At 36.0% G+C, this 27807-nt stretch overlaps 1 protein-coding gene across 16 annotated transcripts in view; it reads right to left on the bottom strand.

Annotated features, from left to right (window-relative positions):
* Nucleotides 1–27807, bottom strand: part of PICALM (phosphatidylinositol binding clathrin assembly protein) — a 99332-nt gene that overhangs the window by 2512 nt on the left and 69013 nt on the right. Inside the window, exons 13-21 of one of the 16 annotated variants that reach the window (XM_069564822.1) lie at nucleotides 26927–27076; nucleotides 21123–21230; nucleotides 19358–19474; nucleotides 19232–19262; nucleotides 18953–19052; nucleotides 15781–15804; nucleotides 14376–14435; nucleotides 12772–12876; nucleotides 26–181 (exon numbers count right to left, since the gene is read on the bottom strand). In XM_069564822.1, the coding sequence (XP_069420923.1) occupies nucleotides 89–181; nucleotides 12772–12876; nucleotides 14376–14435; nucleotides 15781–15804; nucleotides 18953–19052; nucleotides 19232–19262; nucleotides 19358–19474; nucleotides 21123–21230; nucleotides 26927–27076 (788 nt within the window). In that variant the 3' untranslated portion in view covers nucleotides 26–88. Of the gene's footprint in view, nucleotides 1–25; nucleotides 182–12771; nucleotides 12877–14375; nucleotides 14436–15780; nucleotides 15805–18952; nucleotides 19053–19231; nucleotides 19263–19357; nucleotides 19490–21122; nucleotides 21231–26926; nucleotides 27077–27807 lie in introns of those variants that run through there. The other 15 variants (XM_069564821.1, XM_069564825.1, XM_069564826.1 and 12 more) reach the window with 15 other exon arrangements.

The raw sequence follows: 27807 nt of genomic DNA, 5'->3' as shown, positions 1-27807 counted from the left end.
GAAGAGCCATTCGTGCTTAATGTTTGGTAATTTTTAGAAGTTATTGCAGTCCCCGTCTCCCCCAACAAGCAGCAATACCTAAAGTGATTTATAAGAAATCCTCCAAAGAGAGCTCTGCAAAAGGGTCCTTTCCTGAAGCTCTGTGAGGACTGTGACTGGAGGGGCTGGAGGCTGCCGACAGCTGGGGGAAAGAGACAGAGAGAGGGAAAGAAAAAAGATCTCAGAACGACAGAACATGAAGGCAGAAAATGTAATGAAAGAGGAGGTGGTTTTTGTTTGTCATCTTTAATAAATATATAATGGCAGCCTGTGCAGAAAGCAGAATCATTAAAACAAAAGTTTCAGTCACATGTCAAGTTAAAGGGTATCCAATGGCATGTGCTTTTCAGAAAACAAATTGTTGTTTCTGAATTCCAAAGGAATAAAGTCTTTTACCCAAAAAGGTCGAAATGAGCTGACCCATGGTTAAGACTTTTATTGTATGTGTGAGTGGGAGTGGGGAAGAAGGGAGCCACAGTACAGTTGTGAGCTGCAGATGGCGGCTTCCGGGGTAGAGGCTGTCTGTCAAATGGTGTGGAAAATCTGACCTCTGTCCAGAGCCAACACATCTAGCTGCAATACTCTTTCCTTCCTTCCTCATCAGAGGTGCAAAGTCCTGTCCTCCCTGTTCACACTTTGGACAATTAGCTGTCTCCTGCCTGTTTATATGGAAAAGCTGCAGCTGATGCTTTTATACTCCGGAGGGAGAAATGAGCTCAGAGGTTATCTACCATAGTTGAACTACCCACATACTGCCCTGAATACAGGGAATACTTAAGATCCTTGATTCAGCTTCCTGTTAGAATACATTTACTTGATTCTTGGAATTTGCTCTTATTGTTTAAACATACAGTAAGGCAAATAGACTGCTGAAATCAAAATATTTTTAGTATTTCCTCAAGTAAAGACAAATCCTGAAGTACCATCCATATCTCCTTCATCAAGTCTACTTTAAACCAAGTATGAAGCTATTCTTTTCTCTCTCTTTTTAATCGCTAAGTCATGTCCTACTCTTGTGACCCCATGGACTGTAGTCTGCCAGGCTCCTCTGTCCATGGGATTCTCCAGGCAAGAATATTTTGGAAGAAACTTTTGATTTTTTTCCTCCACCTGCATTAGACTGCAGAGGCACACAGCACAGGAATGTTCAACTGAGCATTAAATCAGAGCTAAATAGAAACAGTTTCAATTCATACCTCAACATTCAAATTCATGTAAAGGATTTCAAGGCTCAAAATCTGTCTTTGCTGGCTCAAAGTGATCCCATTTCTGCCTTTTTTTTTTTTAAGCACTACAAAGCATGAATAGCCAGTGAATTTTCAACAAATGTATCACACCTCAAGCATATGAAATTTGTTGTTTTGGGTGCCAAGATTAATTTACAGGTTTAGAAATCATTCTCAGTTATATTAATGAAAGAAAGTGAAGTCGCTCAGTCATGTCTGACTCTTTCAGATCCCATGGACTGCAGTCTACCAGGGTTCTCTGTCCAAGGGATTTTCCAGGCAAGAGTACTGGAGTGGGTTGTCATTTCCTTCTCCAGGGGATCTTCCTGACCCAGGGATCGAACCCAGGTCTCCTGCATTGCAGGCAGACGCTTTACCCTCTAAGCCACCAGGGAAGCCCAGTTATATTAGTGGTTGAGTCATTTTCTTAATCCAGACCTTGTTCTCAGAAATAAATGTTCAAAGACAATGGGAAGAGACAATGGAAAAGTTGATGGAATTTACACAAGCAGCTATGGACAGCAAGACAGGACAGTAGGCCTGGGATTGGAGAGTCAAGTATCATCCAGGCAGAGAAGCTTAATTGGAAAGATGCTTCTCCTCCGCCTTTCATACCAACTAGGATGACCATTCAGCAGCAAAATGATTTTAAGTAAAGTAATCACTGAGCTGGGAATTAAAGATTAACTGGGTTTTTTTCCAAAACACGTTTTCTTTTTCATCTGATGTTAAAACAAAAGTCCCTGCTTACTGCAGAACGCTAATCATCCAAAATCTACAGTCCTGTATGAGAGCCTCTCACTAAAACATCTTCTTGAATCGCATTTTCATAAGGGCAGCAGTCTGAGAGGAAAATGCACTCTGAAGAATATGGGAAAATGGAACACCAGAACTCTTTTCTTTTCCATATATGAGCACACTGCTAGAGAAAAGTCCTAGAGGCTTAATAATAATGTTGAAGAGCATTAATTTTCCTTGGGAGAAAAACTGCTAGTTTCTAACACTTCTCCTATTTCTTAAATTGGCAAAATAAACGCATACATAAGTCTTCAACACCTACTTAAAAAACATGTAGCTACATTAAAACATGAGAAAATAAGACTCAGTAGCCCCACAGTTAAGTTGCATATCAGCAACACCCATCTCAAGCAGACGGAACCTCGGCCCAGACTGGACAGGCTGCCTGCACGGGGTGCCAAGGGCTGAGCCGCGCAGCAGTCCTTCACCGCCTGTCCCATCCTTCCAGCACCCATACCAAAGGACACGCACATCATGCACTGCTGAGACAGTCATCAGTTCAGAGAGCAAGAAAGGCAAGTGAAGGAAAGGAAATACTCTGCAAGAGCCCAGTCACTGCTCAAGGAAAGAAGGAAGAATGGAGTGCACCAAAGGGCAACAGGATCCTGGTAGCTGAGAACCAGCAGGATTTAAAGAGCCTGAGAAAGTCACCCAAAACTACAAGGGTTAGCTCTCCTTTACTTATCATTCTTGAGAGTATGTTAAAGAATATGTAGGGCTGCTACGTACTGGACAGGGTTCAGGATGGGGAACACATGTACACCCGTGGCGGATTCATGTCAATGTATGGCAAAACCAATACAATACTGTAAAGTAATTAGCCTTCAAAAAATAAATAATTTTTTTTAAAAAAATTAAAAAAAAGAGAAAAATCCAATGATCTTTGTTAACTGCAAAATCACTATTTTACAAGGTAGCAATAAGACAAATGGTAACTGACCACTTCAGTCATATTCTACTACAAATATGGCAACACACACACATCCAAACAAAAGAAAGACTTTCACTTATTTATTTCAGTAACATTCCCTAGACCACACAGAGCTAAAAAAAAATTAGTACAGCCACCAGTTTGTTCAAATTAAATTGACCTATCCCACAACTAAATATGCCATTTAAACAAATGGTCAGTCTCACTAGTCTAAAACAGACATACTTAAGTTTTTTCTCATTTTATATGAAAATGAAATAGTGAGCAATGAAAGAAGAGCTGAATATAAATAAAAATACTAAACTGTACAGGTAATTGATGATGGCAACTCAGCTGACACTCCCTCACTCCCTTTCTCCACCTGAATCAACCTTTATAAAAATGCTGCAATTAAGTAGATTTTTTTTTCCTTTTTGGCTGTAGTGTGTGTTTAGCATAGTAAAGATGACAGTACAGAAATCGTAAGTTAAAAAAAAAAAGCAAATATTCCAATAAAGGAATTTTTAAAAATAGAGTTCTATCAATATACTAAAGACCATAAAATAAAAATGGTTACTACTCCTTCAGTTTATAACATTCAACACCAAAGAAAGAAAATTTCATGTTAGAACAAGAAAATAGCATCAGTCTCAGAAAGTAAGCCTAGTGCAACTGAAAGCTTATAGGAGAAGACTGGGCATTTTAGGACAAACTTCTTGAAATACATACTGGCTGTGCTTAAAATTCTTAGAGACGGAGCAACTCTGCCACATCTTTACATCTGAATTTGAATCCAAAAGCCTGGATATCAAATAGCAACACTGTAAAGACTCATTTTGTCTTTGTTCAAGAGGCAAGTTAGGAGAAAAATGGGTGTACTTCTTTTGCCAAGGATGAGAACACAGTTTTATGGAAAGATGGAGACAAATCTAATCCTGGCTCTTTCGTAAAGCAGGGTTAAGAAAGACCCAATACCCAAACCTCCCTTAACAGCTGCCTTGAGGACCGAAATATACAAAAAGCACCCAGCTCGTCGAGTGGCATACATTAGTCTCTCAAATATTAGTTCAACCCTCCTTACCCTCTACAATCAAATGCTCATCTAATTTTATATAATAGGATCAGCTTGAATCTCAATGAATCTGCATTGCTCTTTTAAGAGTTTATTTTACCATCAGCCAGTCACTTGTGCTTCCATATTACACTCACCTTCAGGCTCCTCAAATGTACAGAAACATTAAGAATAAGATATTTATTTTGTCTCTTGTTCAGCAACTAGCAGTGACTTACACACAGTAAACACATTCTATAACATGTTAAGTTAAAAATGCAAAACTTATATTTTAAAGTAACACTAAGTAAAATTTTCATTCTACAACATGCTAAGTTAAAATGATTTTTGGTGATAAAACAAGCTCTGTATAAAAATGATCACCGAAGTGGGGTATTTAGAAGCAAATATTAGAACTTCCCTATTTTTACCCCTCTTAAAACGTCTATTTCTCCATGTTTTTAATGTACATAACATTGCTATAAGAATAAAAAAGTACAAATACACTGAAGGCACATGCTTAAAGACTACTTTCCTGACACTGCTGTGTAATCAAAACATTTTAGAAACCTCAGCCCTACTTAATATGATTTCACCGAGACATTACCTACAAAACTAAGCCACAGAAAGATATGTTGAGTTTGTATGTTACTGAATCCAGATGAGTAAGACATAAACATACAGTATTGCACTGCAATATTTTATACTAAAGACAATGCTATTCTCAGCTGCCTCTGAGAAGTATGGCTACAAAGAGAAGACTTCTTTATTGCATAAGGTAAAGGACCTGTTCTGGAGGCTGAGTCAAATACCTTTGATAACTGTTTCCTGGGTTTATGTTCAACACAACCCCATCACGGGCTTCCGCCCATCAGTAACACCAAAAAGTAATGCCAACATTACTCCTGTTGCCTTCAAAGCACTACTCATCTTGTTTTTAGGGGCACAAAACAGTGACCTAAGAGGATTTCTCTTTAAATGTATGTTGTTTCTAAACCTCTTTACATAGGAGAAATGTTATTGCAAAACGGCATCTGAGACATCTTAAAATCATGGCAATATAAATTGACAAAAAATTAAAGAAAACCAAACTGCAGAGGGAAATGGATCGCAAGACTTCTTAAACTCATGGAAGGAAATATTAACTGCTGAAGCTAAAAATAAACATTTCCATTATAAGAAGTGTTTCCAGGGTAAGAGAAGTCTGTTTAAAGTTCAGTTTGATGGATGGAAATCCTAAAAGCTGGCTCTGCTTATGTGAATAAAATGTTCATGGCTCATTCTATAAGACTTTAACTTCTTATCCCTTGAAAACCAAAGAAAATGAAAAGCTTAGGTTTATGTTAACTGGTACATAAGGAGATGAAATAGTAATTATACCTAAAACGAACCACTTATTTGCTATTTATTGAAAATATGGCACTTTTCTTCAGTCAAAACAACTTTCAAACTGTGTTCCATATTTGAGCTTGAGGCTATTACCTGATTTATCTACTAGGCTTCAATTTAAAATATCTAAGGAGAGAGCTCCTTAGACTTGGGCATTATCACAAAAGGTTTGCTACCCCCACCAAAAAGGCGGGGAAGGGGGCTTATAAACTATACTAAATTGGACCAAATAAAAATTTTAATATAAAATCAAGTTTGGTAGTTTATGGTAACACTAGTTCCGCAAATGCTAAAATACATAAGGTAAAATCATCATTTTATAGATAAAGAAACTGAGGCTCATCAAATTTCCAAGGGCAACTTTCTCTGAAACACCTGGTTAGTGGGGAGTCGAGCTGACGAATCTGTTGAACTATCCTCCCAAAAGGTATCAATATGTTGAAGTCCTGACCCCTATGAATGAATCTATGAAAGGGACTTATTTGGAAATAGGGTCTCTGTAGATATAATCAAGTAACGATGGGGTCATTAGGGTAGGTCCTAATCCAATGACTGATTCTACGAGGGAAATGCCACGTGAAGACAGAGACACAAGGAGAGCGCCATATGCGAGAGGCAGAGGATGACTTGGGCTGCTAAAAGCTGGAAGAGGCAAGGAAGGGTCCTCTGCTAGAGAATTCGGGAGAAGCATGACCTGCTGACACCCTATTACTGGACTGTAAGCCTCCAGGACTGTGAGAGATGAAATTCCTGTTGTTTGAAGCCATCAACTTTGCGGTTCACTCTGTTATGGCAGCCCTAAGACACCAACAACAGACTTGGAGCAGTCTCAGTTCCCAAAGCAGTCTGACTGCTTCCTCTCTAAAACTCGCTATCTCTATTAATCTCCACTCAGCTGGAATTTATGGCTATATTTAATATATAGAAAGAAGTTTAAGATTAGAAAGATATTTTTAAAAAGGATTTCTCTAGTCTATGTCGGTCAATACACACTGTGTGCCTTCTATATTCACAGTGCTGTACAGTCACTGATGTTCATCATGAAGACTTTGTAGAACCTCACAGTCACCCAATATTTTATGAATATGTTCCAGTTTTGTTGAAAACAAGAATTAGATTTCCACCTTTTAGGGAAAAAAAATGTCCTCAGCAAAAATCCAGTGAAAAGGCCTGGTTCTACAGGTAGTCTTATTAACGATAATGGTCAGCAGATGGGACTCCTCCAATTTTTGTTTTGACTGATTCAGGTAGGCCCAGGGGACTACAGAAACAGTCTCACCAATGGTACTAAATCCCAATTTCCAAAGCAAATCCCCACCATGGGATCTTCTACTAAGCAAGGATGAATGACCACAACACACTGCTGACGAGGCAAAAGGCTCCACAGAAATGCAGCTGGGCAGATCAGCTGACAGAGAGGCACTGCCAACACCCACAATTAACACACCAAGAAAGTTAAAAAAAAAAACAAAAAAAACACAAACAAAAACGTAAAGCCTAAAAGCAAAGACAGCTATTAGTTCTCACACACAAGAAAGTCATTAAAAAGGCCATTTTTTTTTTGGTGAGACTTAAATTATTCCAATAGCCAAAGCTAACAGTACTCCCATTTAGGTCGGTAAAAGGCACTCACAACTAGCCACTGTGTTCTTTCAGACACTCAACTGATGTCATACTGTCTTAGATCTGGCAGATACAAATAAAAACACAGCAGCCATTTTACATCTTATCCATATCCTCTACTAAAAAAACCCTCAAAGCCTCCCAATACCAATCAGGAAAACAATAAAACTTTTAATGTGCTTATTTTAAAAATTAGATCTGCAAATGTAACACTCTATGGTTTTCATATTGCTTTTTGGAAAACAGATTGATAAGGGGATCAGTATGAGATTCTCATATAAAAAAGTGGTAAGAACATAAACACAACACACCCCTCACCAAATCTTCAACAGCTCAACTGTTTTATGAACATTCATTAAGAGATTGTTACTTCACATCACTAGCCACTAGTGAAGTCACTCAGTCGTGTCCAACTCTTTGCGACTCCATGGACTGTAGCCTACCAAGCTCCTCTGTCCATGGGATTTTCCAGGCAATAGTACTGGAGTGGGTTGCCATTTCCTTCTCCAGGGGATCTTCCTGACCCAGGCATTGAACCCGGGTCTCTCGCATTGTAGACAGACGCTTTACCGCCTGAGCCACCAGGGAATTTAAAAAAAAGAAGAAGAAAGCAAAACTGGGCTAACTGTCTTCATGCTTAGTAACATAATTGCTACATTACTGCAACATAGAATGAGTTTACAAACTATTAACCAGTAATGTACATTTCAATTTATATACCAGGATGTACCAGTGTTTATATAAAGCACAAGCCAAGAGAGGGCAGTAAGAGTCCCCATTCTCCCCAAGTTAATAAACACACTAGTAACTGGTAACAGGAAATAAAATAGTGTGAGGAAGCATGGAAGAGAAGGAAAAAAAGCATTAGCCATACGGTTCTAGTATTCTCCATACAGTCAAACAAACAGAAATATGCACTCATGTAAGGCATTAAAAAAAAAAAAAAAAAAGCTACATTAGTCATGAAACAGAACATCTTTAAGCTGTGTGAAAATATTTTTTAAAATATAGAATTAGCACAAAATGTGAACAGAACAGAGTAAGTGTATAGGTCTATAGGAACATAAGAGTATGGTAGATAAGAGAGCAGGAGCTATAAGCTACATCTTTAGTAAGTAATGGCTCCCAAAAGAAATACTTCAAGAAATAGGAAGACTTCTGACAATAGTAGGAGAACTGGGATTTGATTAAAAGATTCTATTTTGATGGGAGTTCGCTTGTATTTATAAACTGTTATTTATTTTATACTGTATAAAGAGACATCTTTGCCTCAAAGAATTTTTATTGAAACAAAGCATAGCAATGAGAGAACAACTAAAAGGTTTAAATTAAACATTAAGAAAAATTATTTTGTTTACTGCTACCACTGAACGGCCAAAGTTAAAAGAAACTAGCTTTGTTGTTGTTCAGTTGCTCGGTCACATCCAACTCTTTGCAACCCCACAGACTGCAGCACGCCAGGCTTTCCTGTCCTTTACTGTCTCCCGGAGCTTGCTCAAACTCACGTCCATTGAGTCAGTGATGCCATCCAATCATCTTGTCCTCTGCCGTCCCCTTTTCGTCCTGCCTTCTCTCTTTCCCAACATCAAGGTCTTTTCCAATGAGTTGGGCCTTCGCATCAGGTGGCCAAAGTATCGGAGTTTCAGCTTCAGCATCAGTCCTTCCAGTGACTTTTAGGGCTGATTTCCTTTAGGACGGACTGGTTGGATCTCCATGCAGTTCAGGGGACTCTCAAGAGTCTTCTCCAACACCACAGCTCACAAGCATTGATCCTTCAGCACTCAGCTTTCTTTCCTCATGGTCTAGCTCTCACAACCATACATGACTATTGGAAAACCCATAGCTTTGACTAGTTGAGCCTTTGTTGGCAAAGCAATGTCTCTACTTTTTTAATATGCTGTCTAGGTTGGTCATAGCTTTTCTTCCAAGGAGCAAGCGTCTTTTAATTTCATGGCCACAGTCACCATCCACAGTGATTTTAGAGCCGAAGAAAAAAAAATCTGTCACTGTTTCCATTGTCTCCCCATCTATTTGCCCCGAAGTGATGGGACCAGAAGAAACTAGCTAAGAATTATTAAAAACTAAAGCTTGAGAAAATCTTTCCTACTCCAAAGATAGTTTAATTCTTAAATGATTAAAAATATTCAATCATGAAATTAAAGGCACTTTCATTCCTCAGGTTAGTCACCTAACATTTTAGCTTACAGTCTTTAGCAAAGAATTTAAACCAATTTTGCATACTGCTTTAAATTACTACAATGTTTATAAGTAAGTAAAAAGATACATCAATGAGAAACAGAGTAAGTGACACAATGGAAAAGGTAAGTTTTCAACCAAATTCCCTTCTTTGACAAATAATGTTCAAAACCTGTTATGAGTCAGGCACCATTTTAGGAACCATGAACATAAAAGTTATACAAGCTTGCCTCTGTGAGGGTTAGTCTAATATAGGCAACTCTCACTAGGTCAAATGGATGGATGGAGCGATGAATGGACAAATGGACGAACTGACAGGTGCTAAGTAGTGACAAATTCTATAAGGAAAAATAATGCAGAACAGGTAAAAGAACTTCAAATCTCAGGAGAATGGAAAAGGGATGAGAGATAACTTAGAACGAGTAAAGAGCAAATCCACTTTATGACAGACAAAAGTTATTCTAGAAAAGACAAACAGCAGAAGAACACTGGATAATCACCGAGAATTGTGAATGCATGGAGCTGGAAGGACACGAATGTTCTACTTACTCATTATTATTTCAAAGAGGGAAATTCTGTGAGGTAGTTCTTAAGACAAAAGAAAAGCTGAGGGTGTATCTTACATGTTCAGTTATATCAGATTCATCTCCTTAGATTTTTGAGTCTGGAGATAAGATGCTACAAATACTGCCTACAGAAGTTTACTCCAGTATCTACACATGGATTAAACTAGGAAGGCAAGAAAGGTTCCCATCTGGGTCAAGGATTATAGACTGCAAAAAGGGAGGGGCTAAGAAGAGCAGAGGAATGATTAGTGGGACACTGTCCTAAGATATATGGAAAACAAAGAGGGGAAAGGAATCAAGAGCAACATTGTAACATTTAAGATTCTGACTTTCAACTGGTTCAAATAACGCTGTAAGGAGAAGTCCAAAGCCTCTTTGAACCACTTCACTGCCACCCAATCTTCTTTTCCTTGTCATCAATTTGCCTTCTTCATTGCTTTTCTCAACCAGTAATATTTAAAATTACCTACTGACTTCAAATTTGATTTTTCAACTAGATGCTTGTTCCCAAATGTTCTCATTCTCTTCTGGGAGAAAGTAATTAGAAAAGGGCAGTTCTATCACTATTTCATTTATATACTTGGAAATTCTTGCACTGTTTTGGTGTTTTGGTGACAGTTAACATGGATTTCAAAAGGAAACAAGATATAAAACCTGTGTTAAGAACTGATGCCAGGGGGCTAGCAATTTTTTTTAAGGTAGATTCTCTTTTACTAAGATTTGTTTTAAACTATATTAAAAACACACACACCAAAAACCCTCATGGCACAATGTTTCAAGGTTAAGAGTATCATCCAAAACTGTATAGGATGCTCTTGACAACTACAGTTATAGCTATATCTTAGACACATAAATATAGCTCACAATCCAACAGGAAACCCCGGAATTAGCAGGGTGGTTCACTATGGGCACAGGAAGACAGCAGTGGCGTAGTGGCCACCCAGGCTGAGCAGCAGCAGCAGAGAGGTACCGTGGCACAGATGAGCACTGGGCCAGAAAGGAGCTAAGTAGCATTTCACCATCTGTTTGGTTTAGTTGAAGAACCTTTCCAAATCTCAACTTTTTAAAAATAAAGAATGGTGAAACTAGTGATAGGAGGCCCATCTACCTTAAACATTAGTTTGAGAATGAGGTAATGCATGTGAAAGTGTTTGCAAACTGTCAGGTAGCACCCAAGCTTAGTAACAGTATATTCTGTTTCTGAGATAGGAGCTTGCAAGACAAGACCCACACTAGGTGCAGGGTTTCAGCTACGCATCAGGGAAAATTAGGTGGTTAGTGGTTACCAGTATATTTACAGCCCCAAAATATAGTTGGGTTTTTTTCCCTCTAAATACGTTTAAGTTCTTTATCACTTGGTCTTGTAACAGTAAAAACCCAAAGCAATTTTTAAAAATAAACTACATGTACCTGAAGTTAAAAATGTGGGTAACAAAGAAAAAACTAAAAAAAGAAAAAAAGGAAGACATATAAACTAAAGAAAGGATCTACATCAAAAGTTAAGGAAATTATCAACAGCGTAATGTTATAAAAATCTATACATTTCTTTAACAGTATTCAGCCAAATTCAGAACTGCTGCTGGTAAAAGATGGAAAAGAAAGAAAATATAAATACCCATAATCTAATTTATAAAAACAAATGCATAAGAAAGATAACTGCATCAATTACCTCATCTGCCAACTAACTTCATTATAAATACTTAACTGTTTGAGGAGCAGGAAGAAAAGGTCACTTTAACATGGACAAATGGGAACAAAAGAGGCATCTGGGGAAATACATGAAATTCAAAGAACATAGATTTTACCACTCAATCAGAATTAAATTCACTATCCACTTCCAGTCACTGGCACTGCCCAAGACATCAATTTATTAAATGAGATCAATACTCAAAAAGGCTGAAAAATGAAACGGTCTCTTCTGCTTCACTGGTCTATGAGATACATACAGACTAACTTAACTGGATCAATATAAACTAATTTTTGCAATGTAACACTGCATACACTGGCAAGTGTAAAACTACCTGCATTCAAGTGGAGAAGGAATAACAAGTCCATCAACAAACATGCTCATGAATGCTTTCAAACAGCATTAAACATATAAAAGAACCAATCAGTTGGCACTGGAAGCCACGAAAGGGGGTGACTTTTACAATCACACGTCAGTACTTCCCAACTGTTAAACGATATGAGCACGGTCATAGAGAGGGATAAGCCAACCTATCTCTTTACAAAGGTCTCATCCCACAGGATGTCATCAGAGAGGTAAACAACAAAGAAACTTCTCTCCTCTCCTAACCATAATGAGAGAAGCGTTTTTCAAAAAAAAAAAAAATCCAGATTTCCCTGATGCTAACAATAGTGAGATGAAAAAGGAAGTGAATATCCAGGTGAATTTTCATGAACTGAAGAAGGCCTTAGAAACATCTGAAGAGAAAAGTCCTTCCTGTGAAGAAATTAGGTCAGGGTGGCATTTCAAGCTTTTTTGCTCTTTTGTGGGGAGAGGGGTATCTGTTTTTAAATATGATCTTCAGCAGGAGAAAGTTATCTAATGAAAAAATAGCATTCACAACTTTTGAAGACTTGTCAAATTTCACAGATATCTCAACGGCAACACTTCACTGTGGCATTCAAGCCAAGAACTGAGTTCTGAGCTCAAGGTTTCTAAGGCCAACAGAGGAGAGCGCACATCAGAACTGTTATCAGAAAGAAGGTTTCTTAACTGGCCCCACCAACTATAAGTTATCAAGATTTTTCCATCTTTACCTATTTGTAATCTGCTTATCCTTTCTTTCCAAATAGTCAACATACCTAAAAGCTCTAACATGAGAAAGATACACGAAGAAAGTATCATCCTCCACGAAGGGAAAAAATGCTAACAACTTGTTTTTTTGAGCTGCATAAAAGGATTTTTTGGTATTATATTTCTTCCACATCAAGCACAGTATAAGTTACGTGCAGCATGTGAATTAGTACCTGTGCTCCTGATACAGGGCCAAAAGGGTTTGGTGGTCTCATGACAGGTTGGCTGTATATTAAGCTTGGTTGTGTCATTACAGGTACACTTCCCATTTGAGGAGGCTAAAAAGACGAAAAACAAAAATTCTCAAGTTAAAGGATGCTGACTCACATTTTCCTTATTATGAGTAAGTAAACAAGAAGGATGATAATGATGTACTAGTACATCTGAATTAACTCAAAGGGGAAATGTCTATAAATGCAAATAAGACTGACAGCTAAAAATTTAAAGAGAATTTTTTTTGTATGGAAAATCTTTCATGTGCTTATTTTATAAAGTTTACCAAAAAACTCAACTTTTTCTATATGAATTGCAAAATTCAAACTAAAATAAACAGACAAAATAATTTAGACCAAAAAAAAATTTCCAAATTTGCCATCTTTAGACATAGGGAAACTTAAAACTATAAAATGGCTAAGACATTTCAAAGTAAATTGCCTTTGTTCATCAAATCCAGTTCTTATACCATAATGCAAGTAAGCACAAGGGAAAATAGTTGATTCTTTGAAGAAGTTTACCTTCAACAGTTCTTTCATTTTATTTTACACATTTTTAGAGAAAACCAAGAAGAGGCTTAAATTACACACACAGATGTTAGTTCATTCTTAAATAATTAAAAATAAGTCTCAACCATCTTTTTAAAAATTACCACTCCACGATATAAAATTAACATAAGTGACAGAACAGAGTACACACAGACCATCATATTATTTTGGTTAAAATGCAATGTTCTAAAATCTTATCTTTCTGCAAGTTCTATTTAACTTTTTAAGATGACTCCTATTTTCAGTGATTCACTTTATGAGTTTTCTGTGTAGACACCCTTTTTATGTAATGACTACTAATCCAAAAGCTTTTATGAAACTTTTTCATATGCAGGGAAAGAGCTACTTTCACTAAGACGTAAATAAAAAAGTAGCACAAGTAGCCTCAGCAGCAATACTGATGGATGAACACCGCCTCCCACCAGCAAGTTTCCCAGAATGTGTAGTGGGCTGAAGCTACTACACCTTCATCTCTTATTTGAGTCTGTATATTAAGAAAGCTGGGAGAGTAAGAGCAGTTTATAGTGTGGGTTGTGGGCAGCTTAAAAGTTTAAAACACTGTTTCTGCACTATACCAATCATGTCATAGGAAAATTTCTCTGGCCTTCACTAAACTAAATTTACTCCCTATACAATGCAAGAAATATCAACTCCCCACATCCACTATAGTAGTATTAAGGTTATAAGACCTCACTGGTATTAATATGAGGTCAAAGCAACAGAGACTTGGAGTTAACATTAACGTTTAAATGAGTTCACAATGAAGTACAGATGACTAACAATACTTATGAGAGGAAAAATAAGCCAAGTAATACAGTAAACATTAATAAATGATATTTGTTGTATAACAACTGTTCCAGAAATACTTATGAAACCTATGCTGTGGCACAAGGTTCTGTGCTAGTTACTAAGGGTATATGTGGCACTAACTCTTTTTTCAGTTAAATTTGGAAATAAATACATGTTAAATGCAGGTCAACCGATTTTCAAAAAGCTGTGTTGGGAAAAATACTTACGATTCCATATCCTATCATGCCTGTTGGTGTAGTAGCAGGATAGGCCATTACAGGGGGGGCCTGACATGGTGAGAGAAAAGACAAACAAGCAAGTGTAACTCACATATGTCAATGGAGTCCAGGTAATTAATAGCTAAAAAGAATTGCTAAGACAGCTGTGATTAAAGGTGATATTTGTGTTCGTTAATAACTGTGTCAAGCTCAATGACAAAAGGTGTCTTAAAATTAGCAGAAAAGCAGAATTATTAGAAAGAAAAAATACCATTTAAACTTAGATGCAACAGTAATCTAAGATTTCAATGTGCTTTTACAGCATTAAAAAATTCAGATTTTTAGAAATACTCAAATCCTGCAACATAACGTCTCTCCCATAAAGATGTCTGCCCAGAAAAAGCAGCACAGTGAATGTTCCTAGGTGCTTCACTTCTGCAGCAAAGACAAAGCTTAAAGATTTCAAATCAATGAACAATCTGATCTTCCAAAAGACTAGTTTCTAAGGACCTCATTCACTTCTTTCAAATAAGCCCAAAGATTTCAAACCACTATGGAGTATGACTCAAGTTTGTATGTAGAGTATACATATTAGTATTCCAATTTATTCTGTAAATTATTTAAAATATCTTCTGCAAAGCACAAATTCAGAAGAGTAATACATTTTCAAGTCTGTTTATGCTTAAACGTCTAAAAGAACGATCTACCATAAGATGTTTAAGGTCCTTCCTCTTCCCACTTCAATTCATGCTTTGAAATATGCGACCTCAGCAAAAATAATTTTAGATATATTTGCTGTCTTAACAACATTCCCTATGTGTTATCTTTTAATAAAAACTTAAGAGGAAGACAGGTGAAAGACCAATAACACTGCTAAAACATAAAAAATAAATTATATGGCAATTTGAACATACACATGGAGAAGTTAAATGAAGCATAACTAAAGTGAATAGTTAAAAGTTTAGTATTTGAGTGAGCATGTAGAACTTATTGGTCTCCCCCTACTTAAGAACCAAGAGCTGCAAGAGCAGTAGACAAACTGCCAAGTACAGCAGAAGCCTGTAAGAGTTCATGCAACTGTGATTTCCAACATTACCACAATCACCATTTCCCTTCATTCAGAAGTCATCAAGTGCATAGTGGAAGCACAGATACAAACACAGACGCCCAGCCATCTGGCAGCAAATGGCAGAATATTAAGCAAGAAAAAAAATTTCTATTTCCCATGCTACCGTCATCAGAATCAATTCTACAACAAACCCATGAAATCAGTAGATGCTAGGAAGAATTTTTGGCACATTGAAAATTTGAATGTGAAAACAAGTAATAGCTGGAAGGTTATGAGATTCTGCTACAGCAGTGGTTAAATAGCATGCCAATTTATTGCAAAAAAGGCTAGTTTTTGGTCACTTACGTATTGTGGAAAATGCATGCCATTCTGTTTTTCCCAGGGAGAACAATTACACAATGCAATAACACTGGATTAGAACAAGTACTTACACAACAGAAAATACATAGAGAGCATTTTAGTTCACATGTACATTCATTAACTACCTAGAATTCCTTGTATTTCCAGTATCTAATGGAAGAACATCTACACTAAAACACTATCAAGGTTGACAAGGGAAATTTAGTCTTTGGCATCATCACCTTACTTACACAAGAGTTTAATGATTTCAAGAGTCATTAAAATATAAAACCTATCGGTAGTATGAATAGTGTAAAGTTCAGTGCATACCATAAACAGGGATGCATTGTATAATGAATACCACAGAAAAAGCAGCAAGCAGTTAAAAGAGTTGGTAATGTAACATCATTATATATTTTAATAAAATATCAATAAATTTGTTTTAAATTTTTAAAAGCTTAAAAACCTTGACAGTGTTTAAAGATTAATAAAAAAGTTAGAAATGTAAAGAAATGTCATAAGCAGCAGTTTATCTAAGTAGTGAATCACATCACCAGCCCTAAATGTTAGTCATTAAAATGAACCTCTATAAAATACATACATACAAATATTTTCACAACTTCTAAAGAGATGATGCACCTTACCATATACAACACAGCACCATAGATATGGTTTCTTATCAGGACATTCTAGATGGTTAGATGTCTATTACATTCTAACAGTCAATCTAAGGTCAAGTGTTATTTGCAAATTTCTACTATTTCATATAGATTAATACTAATTTAATACAAAATAAGAAACTAGTCATTGTATTTTTGTATCAGCATTCAGATTTATATCATGGTTCATGTTATATCAATGTATGACTCACACCTAGAGGTGTGTTACAGTGGGAAAAACATTGGATTCAGAGTCAGAAGGGATGGATTTCAATTTAAATCTGCTTCCGAGTTGCTTTCCACTTGAGGGGGAAACAGCTGCTCCCACGAATGCACTATTTTAGAGTCAGGATAGTGTGTGTGAGTGTGTGTGTGTAAAACGTAAACTATTTAAAATGTAAGGTTTTATTACTGGTGATGGCAGTGACCACTACCAGGAAAAAAGTTGTTGTTTAGTCACTAAGTCATGTCCAACTCTTCAGAGCCCATCAGGTTTCTCTGTCCATGGGATTTCCCAGGCAAGATTTCCCAGGCAAAAGTGGGTTGCCATTTCCTTCTCCAGGGGAATCTTCCTGACCCAGGGATCAAACCCATTATCTCTTGCATTGGCAGGTAGATTCTTACTGCTGAGCCATCAGGGAAGCCCAGAGAAAAAGTACTGATTTTAAAAGGTGGCTAAATTTTAGTATTATTTTCCACTAATGAAGACTGAGATTAATAAAACTCTCTAGATAATGTCATAGAAAACTTTAATAGCACACTATTTTTAGCTCAGCCCTATATTTAATTTTTATAATTAACCCAAGGAAAACAGCAAAACAGCACAATGCTCTGGAGGAGATTTAATAATAAAAGTGGCTATAACAAGGGTATGAGGGTCTCCAAGAACAGCAAGGACAGAACATGCAAAATGCTGCTTATTAGCCCAAGTTTGCAAGAAAGCACGTTTCAAATTTTTCTACAAAAAGAAATTGGTTTTCTCTGACCCAGGAAGACATATTGGATTGGTAAAACAGTAGCTAACCAAGGGTATGGTACAGCCACAAAACTACTCAGGGACAACCATACCTTATGGTAATTAAAACTATTAGAACTTCTTTAGTATTAGATGCCAACTCATTGGTCCTCCCTGGAAGCTCAGACAGTAAAGAATCTGCCTGCAATGCAGGAGACCCAGGTTTGATCTTTGGGTTGCAAAGATCCCCTGGAGAAGGAAATGGCAACCCTCTCTAGGATTCTTGCCTAGAGAATCTCTTAGACATTAATTATCATACAATTAATTTTCATTATTCATAGATTCTATATTTGCAAATTTGCTACAAACTAAAATTTATTTGTAATCCCCAAATCAATACTTGTGAAGCTTTTTTTCATAGACATGTGCAAAGCAGTGAAAAATCTGTACCAGATACATCCAGTTCTAACAAGAAGATAACCAGAGGATGGAGAACTAGGGAACAATGCGGAATACTTGAAGAAGCTCTGGCTCTGGGGCCAGTTGGCCAGGTCTAGAGTTTCAACTTAGGTACCAATTAGCGGGGTGGTCAACTTAACACCTCTGAAACTCCTTTTCTCTTTTGTAAAATAAAATATCATCTACTAGAATAAATTTATTTAGGATTTAAGATTATAATCTATGTAAGATGTGTGAGTGTGTATACATACACAGCTGAAACTAGCTTTGTTAATACTGTCATCTAATTTTTATAGCCTATTCTCCTTATTTGCTGCACTTAAGGTTCAAAAGACCCTGATGCTGGGAACGACTGAAGGGAGGAGAAGAAGGGGACGACAGAGGATGAGATGGTTGGATGGTATCACCGACTCAACGGACATGAGTCTGAGTAAACTCCAAGAGTTGGTGATGGACAGGGAGGCCTGGCGTGCTGCAGTCCGTGGGGTCGCAAAGAGTCGGACATGATTGAGTGACTGATTGAGTGACTGAACTGAACTGAACTGAAGGTTCTTAAAGTCACCAGAACACTGAATTAGTGAACACTGAGCCATTTTTAGGGGAAACACTGTGTGAAATTAGCAACTGATTCAGTGTTAGACAAATAAATAACAGATTTGAAACCAGCAATAGAGAATAATAATTAAGAGCATAGCCTCTGAGGTAACGCTGCCTGAGTTCTAAAAACCCACCCCATCTCTCTTATTTGGGCTTATTACTTAATAATCCTATGTTTCCATTTCCTTATCTGTGAAATAGGATAATAATAGTTACTACCATATAAGGTTAATTTGAGGATTACATAAAACAAAACCACATATTACGTTAGAATGATGCCTGGCACAAAATAACTCTTAAGTAAACATTAGCTACAAAAATGTACCTGGCAAATAGTGTCAACCCAGCTTCCTTTAGAAGCTGAATGAAAGAAATAAAAATTACTTTTATTTCTTAAATTTTGTAATGACCTTTACACTTATGCTTTATCGCTGCTTTAAACACATTTTCATGGTACATATTCACCCAAATTATTCATGTTAGTATATCATGAGATTTTCCAACTCACCATTGTTGCAGCATTCCACGCAGTTGTTGGTGCAACCTTTGGTTGCCAGTTAGATCCTCCAGTTAGCTTCTTTTCACCTGGCTGACTCCAATTTACATCACTTTAAATAAACACAAGTAAGATATAAATGTCTGTAATTATGAAGTTTTTTTACTATAAACTTAGATTGAACAGAGCATTTAAGATGCAGATGACACTTATAGACATACTTTCTTGAGATAAAAGCCAAACCAACCTCTAGATGGCACATGGGGGAAAAAATGCAAATTTAACACTCACTTCTTAGTGGTTCCATTTCCAATGCCAAGATCTAGGACAGGAGAAAAAGAAAGCATTTAAAAACTAGACTCATTTTTATAAAACAACTTATTGTAAAGAAGATTCAAGAATTCAAAAAATACTTACTGCCCACAAGGTTGGCTAAGGATGAATCCAAGTCATCAGATACTAACTTGTTAGGTGGGAGTTTGGCAACGGGAAGACTCTGGTTCTGAGAGGCCACTGTTGGTTTGAGAAGTCCACCTAGTTCATCAAAGCCTTAAAGTTACAAACAGATGAAATAGGATTTTGTAAGGAACTTTACAGAGCTATAGCTTTCTAAAGGAGGTCTCGACTTTTCTCCTTGTTTGTTTAATGGAAAAATCCTCTAAGAAAATGGGCACTAATAAATGCCCTTAAGTGGAAAAAGGAGAAATCCACCATTTCAAAGTAAATCGATTGAGACGGCTCTATGTACTTTGGCAGAATTCATTTGTCTCACATCATAACAAAATTACACTAAAGTTAAAGAGAATGAAGAAAGAAGCATTCAAGTAAACTACTCTTATTCCAAAACTGGGATGAGAAGGATGGAATTAATCCTCCCCCTCAGCTGACAAAGTCTTCTGAAGACTCACTCACACTTGAAGAAATATAGGTAAAAAATACATCTCTGAAAAAACATTTCTTTTAAGAAACCATATTTCATAGACTTTTTAATACTCTTCAAAGTGAAGAATGGAAGGTATATGTAAAACAGTGTATTAGAACCAAGTGAAAATAAACCACTAGCTTATCTCTTTTCTTCTGTCTAAAAACCGCCTAAATTAAACCTAAGAAATAGTTAAACTACACTCTAATTGCACAGAATCATGTAGTAAACTAGGACATTGCTGAAAAATAAAATTCCTTCAGGTTCTCTCCTGAAGGGTAAAAGGTAAAACAAATCCAATCAACCAAGCCAGCAAACGACTCAATAGCATAACCTAGGAATACTAGAGAATTTGAAAAAGAAAGTCACTAAAAATGGGGGCTTATAAAATATGAACTGGTTTCTATATCCTTTATCCTTCCTCCCAGTAAGACAAACTCGAGAGGAAAAAGTTAAATACATCAAAAATCATTGTAAACCTACCAGTGCACAGAAAAACATGAGTTCCTAGTCCATACATACTGTTTATAAGCTTGCTTCTTACTTTTGTATAAACACCTATGATAACTATTAATAACTGTATATTATGAAATTAAGAGTATCTCAATGTTTAAATGGTCTGAATTTAATTACTACACTTACCACTCTACGATTAAGAACATAATTTAGTGTCAACTTTATAGGATTTCAATTTTTACAAACTTCAAATTAACAAGATACTAAGTGGAAACCTAGCTCTATAGGTCTATAAAGCTGTCTTAAGACAAATGAACAAGCATACTACAAAATGATTTTAAAAAAAAAAAAAGGCCCTGCACCCATAGCTCTGATATTTAATTATTTCAGCCATTCACTATACAGACTATTTCAATACATCAAGGTACCTCAGGTAATACTTTCCTAGTTTTCAAAAAAGCCAATTTTATTTCAGTAAAAGTAAAAATTATAGTGAGTAAAAACAGAGCATTCTACACATGGTCACTAGTAATTGAGAACTCTAATCTAAGGAAAATCTCTTTTTCCTCTCTCTTAACACCTCAGGGAGAAACAGAATCTTCCCAGATTCAAAACTGCCACTAAGAAAAGAATAAAGGCTAATAGTCGCTTGAAATTTTCTTCCAGTCATTGGGGGAGGAGGACCCACTTCTTTGGCTATCCTAACTCCATCTATTTACACATGGTAAAAGTATCATTATCTGTCCTTACACAGACTCTAAACTAGAACACTAAAGTAAAGGTAATAAAGTAATTTTTTCTTACCCCCAGAATCTACAGTAATGTTGGTAGATTTATTTCCAAACACAGATTCAAAGTCAACATTAAGGCCAGCTGAAGGATGCGGCTGTGCAACTGGAGAAGGAGTGAACCCTAAGAGAAACCAAAATGGAAGCAGCTCAATCTTTAATAACTCTACATTTATAGATATCTAACAATTATGAAAATAGAGTGGAAAAAGCCCTGAATTCCCACAACAAAACACAAAGCCAACCCTTCAAACAAGATGTTTCCTAGACTACCACATCTCCTTGTAGTGATTGCATTTTCCAAAACAAAATCACCTCACTGACTAAGGAAATAAAAAAGTAAGTAAAGTTGAATTACTAGTTTGTTTCATTACAAGATAACATTTTTGCTTATTTTTTAACCTTAAATTTTTATGCTAACGATCTTTAAAAAAACCAAACACATCTAAAATTCTAGGATCCTGTACGAAACCAAAATTTAAAGGATCATCTGGGAATAAGAATTTTGTGGTGTTAAAAAAAAAATAACTTAGTATCCCGAAAAGTCTTTCTCCCTCTGCCTACTCACCTTCCATATTTCTCGCCTTCCTTCCTTCAATGGTTAATCAAAAGCTATACAGTTTAAGTTCACTTGTGAAGGAAGAGGATTCTTAAAAGTTATAACCCACTAATCCTTATGAATCCCTTGTGTCCAGATGTTTTTTGAATATTAAAAAAAAAAGGACTATTTTCAACCATCTTCTAAGTTGAACTTTATTTCCCAAAGTGGGGCTGCCACATATATAATCAAACATACTGATTTAACTATCTACACTGAAACACAAGAACATAAAGGGAAAATTTATTCTCTCCTGTCAATGTTACGCTGATGCTAGCGGCATTCAGCCAAGACATCCAGTTTATATAGAAACCAGGTAATGCTGAAGTAAATGTAAGATTTTCAGTTGTGTGAAGTTTTATTTTTGTGAAGTGAGGTTCTGAATTTCTATAGGCTAACTAGAAGAATTAAAACCATCTAGACCTATTAGGGCTGTCACATGACTTGAGGAGCTTTCAATCACTGAGTCTATATTCAAGTAGAGAACAGCCTAGCAAGGATCACAAAGAAAGAATTCTTTCACTTGTGGAAGGCTGGAATAAATGGCTATAATAAATTCCTTCCTTGTGGAAGGAATTGTCTTCCATCTCTAAATTTTATAAACTCATAATGTTAAAAAGTTTTAAATATCTGGTATTAGAAGATTAACAACTATATTTGAGAGAAATTAAACTTTTGAGCCCTAAACATAGACCCTTTCTTCCTGTCCCATTTTTCTGCTAAAGGCAATTTCAATCTGTAAGAATCTCACACTGAACTCTTAATGTACATGACCAGGATTTAAGGAAGTATAATAATGCTGTACTAAAAGACTGATCTTAAAGAAAAAGGTAAAAATTAGGACAAGATTTGGTGACAAGTTCAAGAAGGTCCTCAAAGTCAGAGAAGCCAGAAAGGACTTTTTATTAACAGTGACTCACACAAGCTGGTATACATCAATAATACTACTGAAAAAGTAGCATTTTACATCTGAGTATCAATATTCTGTAGAGGCAAAGATTTTTAATTGTACAAGTTTGATCTTACCCCATAGTCATTTAGCCCTTAAAATACTCTTAACTCAGACACTGGCCATACAATGAGAATACAACATTATCAAAATATAATTACATATACTGATTTAACAGTTCTCTGAAGTATACACACTATTTAAGAAATATACCACAGGCTTGCGAGTTCTTCTCAAAGCTCCTTACAAAAGGAACAGATGTATCTACTCAAGAAAGACAAAAATCTAAATGCTTTATAATTACATCCCCATGCTACACCATTACAGTGTAAGAAGCTTACAGTGTTCTTTAAATCCTAGAAACAATGTCTGAGCTATGGCATCATTTAATAAGAAAACAAAGGGAACAATAATTTGTAACTAGGACAGTATATCAAATTTCTATTTTCCTCTGATATCCTGTCTCAAATTCTTTCTAGAATTTTGTTGATATTCAGAGATGAGCCTATCCTTCATAATAATACAAAAACGACTTCATTACTTTCTGTAAAGAGAGGAGCCGTCTCCTGAGGTCCCAAGGGGCACCAATCTGTGAAATTATGACATTACTGGGTAGAACAGCATTTAACACTCCGAACTCCCAATGCAGGGGGCCAGGGTTTGATCCCTAGTCAGGGAACTAAATCCTACATGCTGCAATTAATTTTTTTTAAATGAAAATAAAATGCATTTCTTATAAAAAAATAAATAAAATAAATAAAAGAGTTGAAAAGATACAAAGTAATCCAGAGCTAGTACCTCAGATTTTAACAGCTTTGACTAGTAGAGGAAAAAAGTAAAAGGGAAATTCTTAATAAATTATAATAGCTGATTAGACTGTCAACCTTTAATTTTTAAGAGTGACTTAAAGCAAAGTTATAAAATATCACCATTTCAAAAGAGAAGATTTAGGGATTCCCAGCAAAAGATGAATAGGCTCACCAAGTTAAGGTTAACTTGATGAAAACTGAATTTGCCTATCTCTTTCATTTCACAAAACCCAGTGAAAAGTCTGTCACTGGTCACTTCATAGATTAACACTTATTAATATTGCACTGTAGGAACAATTTCAAGAGGAAAATAATAAGCTGACTGAAAGGTACAAGATGAACAAGTGTTGGGGACAGAAAGGCATTCCAACACCTCTGAGAAAAATTGGCTGGGTTGTTAAAGATTTTGGTGGTAGTTTGGTAATAAACAGGCCTCATACTTTTTTGAGAAAATAACTCTACTATTTATTAAACCAAATGTTTTTGTTTCTTACCAACTCATTTTAAGGAAAACAACAGAACGAAATACCTCTTGCATAAACAAACTAATAAATTTTAGAGATTATTGTTACCTACCTCCAAATAAACCAGCTACAGTAGAAGGCTCATGGCACATAAAGGTAGTATTACGATAAGCTTGAGTGCCACAAAAAGTATCTGACAAGGCATATAAGGGAGGAAAAGAAAGGATAGGAAAAAGAGAGAAAAGTGAGAAAGTGAGGAGGAACAGCTAAGAGTGGAATGGAATAATTAAAAGCAAAAACAGGAACAAAACCAAAAGAGAAAACAGAGGAGTCCAAGCCTTTGGTGTTCTTTAATTTACAACTTACTAAAAATAACCACTTAAGGCTCCATTACGAGTACTATATTTAAAACATATATATAAATAATATTCACAACAAATTTTAAAAAATAACCAACATTTCATATCTTTAGATGAAAAAACATGAACCAGTTGGCTTGTTAGCCAATACTAACATGTCTTCTAATGTCTTCTTCTGCAGATGAGGAAGGAGGCCTCAACAGTCACAAACATGGCATGGCTAGGACCACGACCCACTCGCCTGACTTACACATCCCAGTATCCTTAGGGCTGTAATGAGGGCAAGCCACAAACTACAATGAGAACTATATCAAGTCAAGGTCCTCCTCTGAAAGATCTGGAAGGTAGCTACATATCTAGCTCTCTGATTTTTTCTGGTCATGCTTAACTCTATAGAGCAGGAGTTGGCAAACTACAGCCTGTGGCCTATTTTTATATGGCATGAGAGCTAAAAATGGTTTTTACATGTTGAAAGGGTTTAAAATAAAAGAGAAAAGATGATGACTCAGAGATTTTATGCATCATATAAAAGCCTACAGTATTTATTACCTGGCTCCTTACACTAAGTTTCCTGATCACTATTCTAGAGCAGCATGATCCAACAGCGCTTTCTAGTAACAGAAATGCTTTATAAATCTGCACACTATGCAGATATGTGCATACGGTACATTAGGGTAGCCACTGTGCCACTGAAGAGTGGAACTGTGGCTAGTACAAGTGAGAAAGAAAAATGTTAATTGTAATTTAACACTTAATTTTAATAAACCAAGCTTTAAAGGATGACATGAGGCTAGTGGCTAATTAGATGATGCAGTATAAGGAATGACACACCTTGGGTGGTCCTTTCATGCTCTTACTACTGAGTAAGAAACTACTGGAATTTTTATTACACAACTGTACTTCTTAGGAACTTTCAACTTCCACTGAAAGACTTACTAAAGGCCTCTTCTATGACAGGCATCAACAAACTATAGCTGCTTGTCTTTGTAAATAAAGTTTTACTGGAACACAGCCAAGCTCATGCGTTTGTGTCTTGTTTATAGCTGTTTCATGCTATGTCAAGGTTCAGCAGCTGTGAAAAAGACTGTGTGGCTCACAAGCCGAAAATATTTACAATCTAACCACCTTTTAAGAGAAAGTTTGCTGACCCCTACTCTAGATTATTGCCTAATTGGTTGATATCAGTGGGTTTTAATCTCCTCTTCTGCACTTTCAGAAAAAAAAAAAGTATTTAACAATACGTTTTAGAAAGAAAGAGTATTTAACAATACTCTGTAACAATACAAAGATAAGGTGTTTAACAGTAAGTTAAGTCCCCTGTGTCTTCAGTGGACACAGATGTGACATCTTGAAGCCCATGCACTGCTCTGACTTAAAAGATGGAAATATACAGCCCAAATCAAAGTCATATCTGCTTCATATTCTCAAACTAAGGGAACAGACTAAAAAAGATAGTCATATTTACTAAATACATACCATGCATAGTCAGTAAATATGAAGAAAAGATACAACCTGTAAAAGACTACAACAGAACACTCTGAAGATAACTCTTGCTACCGCTTATTACCAAGCAAAAAGGTACCATCTGACATATTTCTAAGAGTAACAAAATGTATAATTTAGTTTCAACTGCTTTTAACCTAATTTTTAAATGTATTACAATATAATAAAGGAATTACAGCCACCAAATATTACACTTTAGAACGATAAGACTAATTATGTAATTAGAGCACCTGCCTTGAAACTTTCTCAAGTCTCCAACTACTGCTTTCCAGTCACTCTCCCCTCTTCTCTCTCAGATATAGCTAACACAATATTCAGAATGTGGCCACCTGCTCTATCTAGGGTACACAGATGACTTTATGCATGATGCTTCAATCAAAGACTTACATTTGTGTCACCTTACGCTGGCTGTATCTCTGAACTGAATAAAAGCATGTTCATCATCTTTTAAGGGGTGTTAGCATCATTTTAGCAGGATTCAAAAACATTTATTTCAGTTTAGCATATATTTAAAAACGTATTCTTCCTAGTATAACTTTGGAATGAAATTTTGCTTTCTTCAAAAGATTTTTATATCACAATTAAAGCTATTCAGTCAAGTTGCTTTTCATTTCCTATTTTCCATTTACCTCCAGGCTAACAATGAAGTGAGACCCTTAAGATTAGATACAGGGTATGTACAGGTTTTAGACAATATAAAATTATACCATTATTTGAAATTAAAAAGGGGAAAAAAGATTAAGAAAGCTACTAAGGGTGATAATCACCCTCTCTCTCAAACAGAAAGGGAAAAATATAAGCACACATAAACACGTAAGTTCAAGAGACGTCACTCTTCAACCAACTCTAGTAACCAACTCTGAACTAATGAGCAGGATGTAGCATGTGATGCTACAGTATGACAGAGAACAAAACCAAACTCAGTTTCAAAGGAAATTTTCCTTCCTGAAAACTTGCATCAAATAAAATCAGGGATACTAGTGTAAAAAAAACCTCACTACACTATTGCTAGTTTATTTTAAAGTTTGTTATTAAAATCCAAAGTAATTATTGCAGTGCTTTAAAAATAATGGATACGTTAAAAAGTACTTAGGCAGTATAAACATTAATTGGAAAGAAAGGTTAAATGGTACTTTACCAACAAACATTTCATGAGTAGGTGTCCTAGTAGTAAAAGTGGATACATCTGAAGAGATAGGAAGGTGAACATCACCACTACTTTTTGTGAGGAAAGGATTTAAGCTTGGAATGGCATCATCAACAGCATCTACAGTAGCAGAGAAAGGATCTGTGCAGTCCAAGTGCATTACAGCAAAATGAAGAAAGGAAGTAAATTAATTAGTATTGTAATTAGTCAAAAGAGGCAAAGTGAAAAGTAGTAGCTATTATCATTATTAATCCAAATGCAAATGATCAAATCTAATCACCAAGATGGAAGAAATGCATTTAACACATATTTTAAAATGAACCCTCAGAAAAAAAATACTTTTGTGTCCATAACAAGAGCAGCATACTAAGGATGGATCTGCTCTACAACATCAGAAAGACAACAGTCAGGTAGTTTAAAAAGAGAATAACAACAAAATGTTTCTACAGATGAGCCATCTCACCTGAACCGTGTTCCCCACCCAAGATGGGAGTGTACTGGCTCTGGCTGCATAGCTATGCGTACTTAAATAACTCATATGAATATGGAGTAAGTAGTATTTCAAAAAGCCAAAAGGGGTTAGGAGTTTCTAACATGTCCATATAACTCTTGTACAGCTTCAGATGTAGGAAACAAAATAATAAAGATGAAGCAAATGTCTAATGATGGAAAAAGGAATTTTGAAAAATTAAGAACAGAGACAAAAGACTGGCCATGTAGTAGACTGGGATTAGCTTTGAAGGCCTGGCTGGAAGTTTTAGAGCCTAAATGATTTGGCAGGAATAACAAAGGTACTATTCCCTAGTAGAATGTATCAAATACATACTATCATCAAGTCCTACAATTGAAGTTATTTTGGAATCATTATTTAC

This window comes from Ovis canadensis, chromosome 21 (assembly GCF_042477335.2).
Source record: "Ovis canadensis isolate MfBH-ARS-UI-01 breed Bighorn chromosome 21, ARS-UI_OviCan_v2, whole genome shotgun sequence".
In the NCBI taxonomy this organism is placed as follows: Eukaryota; Metazoa; Chordata; class Mammalia; order Artiodactyla; family Bovidae; genus Ovis; species Ovis canadensis.
This window is presented reverse-complemented; position numbering and strand designations above follow the sequence as displayed.